This window comes from Mastomys coucha, unplaced genomic scaffold, assembly GCF_008632895.1.
Source record: "Mastomys coucha isolate ucsf_1 unplaced genomic scaffold, UCSF_Mcou_1 pScaffold21, whole genome shotgun sequence".
In the NCBI taxonomy this organism is placed as follows: Eukaryota; Metazoa; Chordata; class Mammalia; order Rodentia; family Muridae; genus Mastomys; species Mastomys coucha.
This window is the reverse complement of record NW_022196904.1, coordinates 72,604,655-72,615,140: the sequence shown is the minus strand read 5'-3', so window position 1 is coordinate 72,615,140 and position 10,486 is coordinate 72,604,655. Positions and strand designations below refer to the sequence as shown.

Below are 10,486 nucleotides of genomic sequence, written 5' to 3'. Positions count from 1 at the left end.
AAATATAGCTATCTCCTGAGAGACTCTGACAGTACCTGACTAACACAGATGTAGAGGCTCACAGCCATTCACCTTCACATTCTTGATGAAAACTCTCCTTAGTTAGTTTAGAAGCAGCTTAAATCTATGCATTTGCTCTTAAGTCCTTTGCTGGAGTGCTCCGCATCCTATGTGGATAGTTTCCTGCTGAGGTCAGATGCTGCTCCTGTTCTAATTAGTGTTCTATGCTGTTTGTATTCTTCAGTAAACCCAACCTGTTGTGGGGTTTCGCTTTCTCTGAGGAACAGGTGTCAAGTGTCCCTCTTACTTTAGAGGCGTTCTACTTTTGGTGGCTGGGACATAGAGCTCTGACAGGTCCATCCTTTCAGGAACCATCATTTTCCAGACTCAAGCCCATTTGTCTGCAGATCCAGAGAGCTTAGAAACTGAAGAGGAACTGACATGCAGTAAACCTCTACACCAAGGCTCTCATTGGCTGCGTCTGGTGAGCTCAGAGAATGATCCACAGACACGAGCATACACACAGAACAGAACATGACAGAGTATGGACTGGCAATGTGTTTCTGTTTACAAGGATGCTTGCTCCATCCTTGAGGCCTTGAATTCTATTCCTGGGCCCACTCAGTGGAATGGAAGATCTGACTCCTGAACTTCTCCTCTGACTTCCACATGTGTGCCAAGTCATGTGCCCCCAAAAAACTGTAATAGGAAATATGTGGTAAACTGTGTGGGCTATGTGCTCATATGAAAGAAACAATTAGACAGCAATGGTATTTGCTGCCCTATGCTTTCTGATCCTAAACAGAAGGTGGCATAGTAGATAAAGCCCACTCCCAAACACCCCCCATTTTACAAGGAAGTTTTTAATAACAAGCAAGACAAACAATCTTTTTAGGACAAAGCATTTTACCTTTAGAAATGCTGTTTTTTTTCTAGTTCTATCATTTAAGAGAATTAATAGAAAAATCTCTAAGGGTGGTTGGAGATAAATATTATTGATATCTATACCATGTAAGTTGTCTATGACAAAAATTATGAATTTGCCTAGAAATTCTAGGTATGTGCTTTGGGATAAAAAAAATATAGCAGCAACAAACCTACCAGAAAACAGTTCAAGAGCAACTATTTTTTTTTTTAAAAAGAGATACATCCTACCAAATTACAAAGTTTACAGTTTGTTATGTGAAAAATGTAATTTAGAAGGAAGTGTTTGATTTTGTGAATTATGTTATATACTCATCTATAAAATGAAAGACTAAAGTAGATGATGACAAAGTCCAGCCTACTTTTAGAGTCTTTTCTGTTTGGGAGATGAGACTGAGGCAGATGTATGACTCATACATGATTGTATCCTGGCTTGTTACAGAGTTCTCTGTCAATTCACATTTTCTGACTTTTTATCAGCTTCACCATCTGCCTTTAAAATGATGGCTCGCCATAGAAAGCTAAGCCTACTGTAGCTTTCGCCCATGAAGAAGCACCAAGCTCACTTACAGGTTTGTGGACGTGATCACACGAGCTTCAGTGGCAGGTTCATTTTGAGAGGGAAAGAAGCTCTGAGGGAATTCTGGGGTCTGTGTCCACAGAGGAGGGCTGCTGGGTACCAAAGACCAAAGGGAATAGTTCTAGAAAAGCTAAATGGCAGGAAAGGTGAATACCCCCAACTCTGAGCTTCACTGAAGAGGAGGAAGAGGAGGAGAAGGAAGAGGAGGAAGAGAAAAAGGAGGAAGAGGAGGAGGAAGATTGCCTACCACCTATATAATAGGGAAGAAGAGCCTGCCATAGTCAGGCAGGGGCCAGACAGTAAGTACATAGTTTGCCTGAGACTTTGTTTATAACAGTTTCCACTACATTAGTCCTTGACTCAGGACAGTAAATAGCAGACCACAAGCCTTTTGATGGCTCCTTCACAGTTTGATTTTAAATGATTGGGAAGTTAAAATTTAAAAAGAAACACTAAAAGTTGAGGTTTCTCTTAATGGAAGTCACATCCAGTTTTTAGAATCCTCTGCAGGTGGAAGGCTACAGAAATCAGAGACGTCTGTGGCTTGGCATCTGAACAGTTCTGTTCTGCTTTTCTCCTTGCCCTGGCCAGAGAATGCTGGCCTGTTCTGTAATGGTGGGTCCATTTTGCCAGAAAAATTCACATATTTGTGGGTGGAGTCAGTTGGGAGGCGGGGAGATCTGTCAAAAGTCTGCATTGGCCAAACACTGCAAGGACTGCCAGGGTTTGAAAACTAATACCTCAGAGGTTAGCAAATTTCCAGTGTGTATGGAGCCAAAGGTGTGCCTTGAGCAAAGGTGTGCCTTGAGAAGTCGGGCAAGTAAGAGACCATTATTGGGGAAGGGCGAGAAGGGAGGCTTATGAGTGTGACCCAGGTCCTTTCATGACACCCATCATGCCTCAGAGACCTCCCTGTGGTCACACTGCATTGTGAAATTGGCTCTCTTGAATTGAAACATTACCTCTGGCAAAGAAAAGGGATAGAGGGTTTATACAATCAGGAAGTTAATCAGACCTACAAGACCCTGCATACATGAAAGATTAAAAGGAGCATCCTCCCCTCTAGCCCCTGTAAGGTCACAGAAGTCAATGCGCATAAATTAAGGGCGGATAGAAAGTTTATTTTGAATTATTATGTCTTAATGTTTTATGTCTCTCTAAGGAAGTGATCTAAAGCTACTAACACAACAAACTGCCCCTTCTACACCTGTAGACATGTGCAGAATATATTGTTTGTCTATGTTCTGGGACTAAAGAATGCAGGTTAAGGCTTCAGAATGCCTGCCTTGGAGTGGCAACATAGCCCTAGTTTGCTTTATTTATACATAATACATATATATATATGTATATATATGAATATATATGTATATATGTATATATATATATACATATATATGTGGAGAAAGAGAGAGGAAGAGAGAGAAAAAAAGAGAGATTTTATACATGTGCATGCAGGTAAGTGGAAGTTCAAGGTTAACACTGGCTACTTCCTTTGATCACGTTTTACCATATCTTTGAGACAGGGTCTCTCACTAACTATAGAATTCACTGACTAGAGGACTGACTGGCTAGCAAACTCTAGGAATATACCCATCTCTGCATCCTACCCCGCAGAGCTTGGGTTACAGACACAAGCCACTGTGGACCAGCTGTTTTTTTATGCGTATGCTTCAGATCTGAAGGTAGGCCTTCATGCTTGCAGAGCAAAGAAAGATTTTACTTTGGGGAGACTAAGCCATCTCCCCAATCCTGGCATTTGGTCATTCTTGAGAGTTAGATGTATGGTGAGTGTATGAGAGGTCACAATGTCATGTGCATCAGGCTAGTGTGGAGAAAAGTAAAATGCTAGCTGTCACTTTCTGGCAGTTGGTTGGCCAAATACCTCCACACTGGAAATGATAATACTTACCTCTTACAGGACAGTGGATTGTCACATTTGCTCGAAGGGCTGCTTCCACAGTGCCTCCCACAACAACAGACAGATGGCTGTGTTCTGGTTTGGTGACATTTCTTTCAATAGACAAGATGACAGGTGCCTCTTAAATCAAAAGGAGAAGAAACTGTATTAGGTTTAAGCTCTTGTTCAATGACAAACATCATTGATTTATTGAAAGCAGGGGAGAGTGCTGGCGTCTTCATCCTCTGTGGTGAATCACACAGATTACACACACATAACTACAGGTACTAAGTCCAGAGATGATGGATAGGCTGGATGGATGGGTGGATGGATGGATGGGTGGGTGGGTGGATAGATGTGGACATTCAAAGGTACTTTGCAACAACTGTGTAAAAAGTGAAGATGCCTTAGCTTCATAACCAAAATTAAAGTTAACTCCTCCTTGATAATTTCACAAAGAAAAACTCAATCCTCAAGATGCAAAATCCCATGGCAGATCAGATTAGCGTCTCTCACATATAGCCTTGGTTGAGTTGATACAAGCCAAAAACACCAGGGACTGTGCCCATATGACACTTTATGGGAGGAGGGATGTGGGGTAGGGCAGTGGATCCTGATCTATCCTGTTGCCCTTGGTGATTGTTATTCAGGATGCAAAAGGCTCTTCAAGACTCTTCCCACTAAGGTAAGAACGAATAAATTCAGTTAACGTGTACAAGGTGCCACACTGTGCTCTCTGCTCAGCAGCCACAAGGCCAGTTCTAATTTTTAATAAAAGCAAAGCTTGCTTGTGCACAAGGGGGTACAGGCAGACATGTCAGCAACAATATACTTCCTAAAATAAACCACATACGGTTTTCTTCTAGGGCCAGAGACAGGTTACCTTGCCAATTGCAGAATAAATATTCAAGGCTCATTTAAAGTGGTACTGGGAAAGACCAGGTAGGCAGGAGCCTGCCACAAAGCTCAGCATCTATGTGACCAAACTGCATTCTAACCCTGCCTGGTATTGTCTCTATTCTCCCCTTGGTCCATGTAATTGACAAAACAGAAGAAAAGAGAGTAGTGAGCAAGGGAGTGGCTCTCCTGTTTCCTTTTAGTCCCAGAATATGATCTTGCCACAAGGAATTGCTGCCTAAAACTTAAACAACTAAAGGTGATATTCCCTTGTAAGAAGCACTTTGATACAAAATGTCAATGCTCAGTGCCTGTGAAGATATATGCTTGTACAAAGTCATAACCCATGGGTAGGTAGTGCTGGCTAGGCATTAGCTGGTGTGCCACTGAGAGGAAAGAGCCAGTTTTAGTGATTCTCATTCCTTGCCTGATGGAACTTTAAAAAGTCTATAGCATTCACATTGCAATTAACCTCCATCTCATGAATTCCAAATTTGTTGAAAGTAAGCCTTACAGACACTGTTTCTAGAGACCTAGGAACATGTTTAAAGGCCAAGCATCAAACTCATTCCAAATCTACTAAGGCAGCATTCTAGGTTCACCCAGCAACCTGTGTTTAGACGAGCCCTACAATGGTTGTGACACATACTCAAGCTTTAGAGTTCAAGCATTTTTGGTGATAGACAAAACAGCAACCACAAGACCACTGGACACTCTAGGTGTCACCCAGAGGCATTACCTGCATATAGCACCAATGAACTTTCCACATCGGAACCAAGATGACTGGCTACAGAACATTCATATATCCCTTGCTCTTTCCTTGTAGGATTCTGTATCTGCATCTTCCCAGTTTCATCCAAAATGATCCTGTAATAGAGTTACAGTGAAAATATACACAAGTAACACATGTGATTGCCATAGGGCCATTGCAGATTAGGGAGAATGGAGACTACAAAACTATAGGCTTTGGTCTGGCATGGAGCCCTAATGATGATCATGTCCAGTTCTCTGCCTAGAGGAAGAAATTGTATCTGGAAGAGTGAGGAAGGCTTCCTTCTTGCCTTAGATTAGAGTGTGCTTTCAGCATGATGGGATTTGGACATACATACTGGCTTCAATGTTGACTTTATTATAGTTTATAGGAAAAAAAATGTCAGGCAAGCTGTACATCTTAGCAGCTTCTGGGAAAAGGAGTGGCAGAGAGAAGGGAAAAGCCATGCAGTCTGAGTTGAGCAGACACTAATTTTAGATACATTGTGGACAACGTAGTCACATGGCAAGGAGGGGGATTTAGAGAAAGAGTAAAGAAGTCCAAGCTATCAAAGAGGAGAAGAAGAAGAAGAAGAAGAAGAAGAAGAAGAAGAAGAAGAAGAAGAAGAAGAAGAAGAAGAAGAAGAAGTAGTAGTAGTAGTAGTAGTAGTAGTAGTAGTAGTAGTAGTAGTAATAGTAGTAGTAGTAGTAATTGTAGTTCTGGGCAGACACAGGATAAGAAAAAAGCTTCATGGTTCTGAGTCAGACCCAGAACCTCAGGACAACCACACTGTGATTTGCAGAAACTGGCCAGTACAGGAATTCTGGAAAAGTACAGGAATTCTGGGAAAGGAAAGGAAAGTACCTTCCTTAAGCAATAGTTAGTCTGCCTGTCTCTTTAGCATGGCCTAAGGTGGGCCTGCTCTGTTAGGGGCAAGTCTCTCCTCCTTGAGTGATATGGTGATGTGACTGACTTGCCCAACTATGATGTTAGGTCTCCACCTAGGCCAGTGATTCTATTCTCTTGACCATGGGTTTTCCTTAATGGGCCTTTATTATTCTTTAACAATACTAAACAAGTTAAACCAGTCCCAGAAAGCCAAATATCCTGTTTTTTCTCATTTGTTGTTCTTAGATTTTGTTAGATATATGAACACACACACACACACACACACACACACACACACACACAGAGAGAGAGAGAGAGAGAGAGAAAGAGAGAGAGAGAAAGAGAGAGAGAGAGAACTTCCTCTTAGGAGAAGAAATTTGAAAATGTTTCCAAGGAAACTAAACTACCAAAGGGACTCTTGGGTACTTACTTCACAGAGGGCTGCAGCAGTGCTCCATCCTTGGTCCATGTGTATGTGGCCTCCCTGCTGGGAGTAATGAGGTTGCAAAGTATATTGATGACCTCTGTGCTTTTTGTAATGTACACTGTATTCCCAATCCTTGCATTTATTGTTTTGTTAAATGAAACTGAAGGGGGTAAGGTTTGCCTCATGAGAACAGGTCCTTTTGGTTTAAAAGTCAGCTTGCCTGAGTTTTTCACTGTGGGGCTTTTAGGAACTCTTCCTGTCTCTCCTCTGAGTTGAGCCTCAGGTGCAACTTCCTCACGAATGCCCCTCCACTGCACAGGCATCGGCTGAGCCTTGGCCAACTCAGCTACCAGCTGATATATCATCTGGGATGCAAGGTCGTCGCTGGCCTCCCCCGTCTCCATAAGCTGGCTCATGTTTCTTATAAGTTCATCAAATTGGGCTGTGTCCATGCTGTATGCTCCCTGTTTCATGGCTGCTTCAAACTGCTTGTTCTTAAACTCCCAGGAGTTAGCATTTCCTTCAGAGGTCCTGCACGGCCCAAACAGAGCTCTTAAGAAAGGCTGCTTATTGATTTCACCATCGTGCAGATAAAGGTCATTTTTGTTATTCCACATCTGGCGCATTTTATGCCATGTGGCTCCCAAACTATTGGCTTCATTATGGTCCACCCCAGGGTGACCCCTCAGGTGCTCTCGTAGGGACGGATGTGCGATGAGTCGGTTGTCAGTCCCGATGAGTTTGAGAACAACCGTTTCCTGTGCAGAGCCTGCAATGCATCTGTACACACCAATGTCAGGAGCAGCAAGACTATGGATTTTCAGTGAACCTGACTTGGTGATGCCAAGCTGCTTAGAGTTCTTCAGACAATGGCCATCCTTCTCCCACTGGATTAGAGACTTCTGGAAGCGCCGTACTGGGCACTTGATGATCACAGATGTATTGAGCAGTAAGTAGGCTCTACTGCCGACAGTCAGGTTAATTCGCTTCTCCTCCCTTGTCTGGATATAGACTCTCCGGACACCAAGAATCTGGGGGCCCCTCTGTCCAAGTCTCGTCTTCATTCCCAATTTCGCTTCTGCAGGGGAAAAATGAAAGGAAAAAATTGAAAGAAATCACTCATCATAAAGGTTATTGACTGAAAATGTCTGAGGCCAATTGAGCTAGGTCTACTAATGTCTGTCTGCATGTCTCTTTCTCTCTCTAATTCTTTAGAAACATGAGAATTAAAACATGAAAAATATCTTACATCCATATCTTGGGGTAACTTCACAGTTGTTTAGTACTTTAGCAAGGATGAATGCAAGTTTGAGCATGATGCTTGTATGTAATATTTCTTTATGAAGCTAGTTTGGAAGGCATGAAGTTCATTGACTCAGTGAAATAGAGGAAAAGGTTACTTCTATAGTTCAGGGATGCTTGTTCTATGACACAATAGTGCTACGCACACTCGTCTACTCTAGTCACATCCAAAATATCAGGGATAAAACCCTGATTAAGGATAAGAGGCAATAAGAATCCAAAAGGAGTTCTGTGCCTCCTGGATTTCAGACAGTCGCTGATATCCCCTAACTCAGATGTGTTCCAGATTAGTCTTTCAATCATCAACACGCCCTCATAATTAGGCATAAAGGTACCCCAAGAAATGATTCGTAAATGGCTAAGATTGGGCACTGTTTCCTGGCCAGCACAATGTTCCCAACTATCCTAGTTTAATACCAAGCTGTCCATAGCTTGCAATTTCTCCCAAGGAAACTGCCTGCTAGAGCTAACAAGGGTCAGGCACATTCCTTAGGGCAATACTAGTTTACAATAGCTAGAAATGTTTTACATACTAGAGAGTGATGAAGGGCTTCCCTCACTCAAGTGCATTAGCTAGGAGTGTCAGGACAGACCCTCCTACTCATTGCCTCCAGCAGAATCAGAGAATTAGCCTAGGAATACCAAAATACCTCAACAGGGAGGGCTCCACTCCTCTTCATACCTGAGGACCAAATCCCACTGACCTTGATATGCGGTCACTTGTCTATGTGACCTCAGTCCAGCGCCCCTTGCTGTCACCCTCGCCTGCCTACGTGACTTTTATAGTTTGCCCTGCTTGCTGTATGCTACTTAAGCCTACTTTTCACTTTACGCAGGGGGACTAGCACAAGGAGAAGGACTTGGACTTGGACTCGCATGCAGGACTCGCACTAGAACTTAGATGGGCTAGGACTCAGACTCATGCAATCCGCAGTCCCCCGGGGCCCAGAGCGTTTGGGCCCGGGGAATGCAGCACCACTTCAGCGGAGATAGCTGCTGCTTTAGACCCAGTATGTTTTAGATAGCCTCAGATGTACCTCAACTATTGAGCTGCCAGATTTATCATTTCTCTTTTACAATGACTGTGAAAGTCTGATGCCATTTCTAAGAAATACATTCAGATCCTATACTTCATGTGTCGTCTCTGCCATCATTTCTTCGCCTACGCCTTGTCAACTTGACTAGGACCCTGTTTCTCCCACGGGTTGAGGGAGGCCCAGATTGGCTGGTCTGCAGCACAGTAGCATATGGCTTGACTAGTCTTTAACATCTGTGTACAAGCCTCCATCAATTGGAAGCTTCTGCAATATGTTGCCTGTCCATGACCTGTCAGGACCCTCAATGAGTTCATTTGGCTTAGAGCACAGGTACACCAAATCTGAGGGAAGAGGTGAGAGTAGGTGAGTGAACACATTAAAAAGGTCTGAAAAGGATGATGAATGGGTCAAGCTCAGAATCCAGCCCAAATATGCCATCTAAATATTTGTGGGGGTCTGAGGAAGTAAAGAAGTGTGTTCAAGATCAGAATGGTATAATAGAATAGGCATTTTAAAGTCAGATGATACTGAGTTTGAATCCCAGCTCTTGTCTGCAAAATGAAAATGATGTTAGGACTCTCATCAGAAGAGTGTGAGAGTTAAGTCCATTTACTTAGATCACATGTACCTTGCAGTAGCAGGCACACATGGGCTCTCATACTTGATGCCTTCACCACCAGCCAGATGGCAAAGGAAGCCCAGAAGCCACAGAACAGACTAAGAGGAAATCAGAGTTGTAACTGAGCTTCATTTGCTCTTGGACATTGACTCTAGTTAATGGGTTGAGACCAAAGGGAATGCAAGCCCAATCTGTCCCCTAAGGTAACAGCTTTCACACTTGTTTTACTATAGGGAAGCTCGTCTACTTTGGGGTGATGTGAGAGGAAGTCAGATTACTCTTTGATAATATGTGCTGGTCCCTGGGCAGATCATAGGGTGTGGGATTGAGGGCTAGTAGGCACTGGCAAGTGGTGGAGATGAGGCATTGCTAGATTCAGAAGATATTAATTTACTTAAAGATCTTACTCTATTACCAGCCCTGGAAGAGTCATTGTCAGAGAAAAAAAACATGTTGAGATATAAGAAAATGGCCTTCTCAGGCCCTTGGAACTAACTTAAGGTGCTTATGGGGATGTTGGTCCATAAGAATAACTTCTAGAGTCCTGTGGGTGGCCATTGGGGTTTGGAAATAGTATTTTTGTGGTAAAGAAGCTTCCTGGTGAGGAGCAAGCATAGTGAACTGACATAAAAGGTCCACTCAGAGCCAGTTAAGATGTTGGGCCTACTGAACTCAAGATGGCCTTTGGTTTTGTTCAAGAACTCTCAGCTCATCTCTGTATAATGTCATGTACCATGCTTACCTGCTTCTCCACAGGGATGATTCAGTGTCACCCTGGCCACAGCCAAAGAATATAGGTTTTTGCTTACTTGTTTTTGATTGACAGCATAAGGTTTTGAACTTACTGCCCCTTAACATGATGGAAAGCAAAAGCCAGCAAGCAAGCAAACAAATAAACCAAAGTACTGAAAATTCCTTGATGAATTCATAGTCCCTCATCACTACAGGCAGTGATGGATTAAAGGACTTAATGAGCACAGCAGGGGACCAATCAATAAACAGATACTGGCTATTTACTCACCACAATGCTCTTGTTGATACTCCCAGGCATTCTAATTTATGGGGTGCACTTAAAGCATCAGGGTTTTAGAAATCTCTTCAGCTCACTGAAAAGCTCAACTAGCTTGAGGGCATCCACCCTGGAGTACCACAGAATTAACCAAC

The 10,486-nt window shown here is 42.9% G+C and overlaps 1 protein-coding gene across 1 annotated transcript in view; it reads right to left on the bottom strand.

The window, feature by feature from the left end:
* The window catches only part of Adamtsl3 (ADAMTS like 3), a 294,408-nt gene that overhangs the window by 34,054 nt on the left and 249,868 nt on the right, over positions 1-10,486 (bottom strand). Inside the window, exons 21-23 of the mRNA XM_031384883.1 lie at positions 6,368-7,442; positions 5,038-5,165; positions 3,414-3,542 (exon numbers count right to left, since the gene is read on the bottom strand). Coding sequence (XP_031240743.1) covers positions 3,414-3,542; positions 5,038-5,165; positions 6,368-7,442 — 1,332 coding nt within the window. The remainder of the gene's footprint in view (positions 1-3,413; positions 3,543-5,037; positions 5,166-6,367; positions 7,443-10,486) is intronic.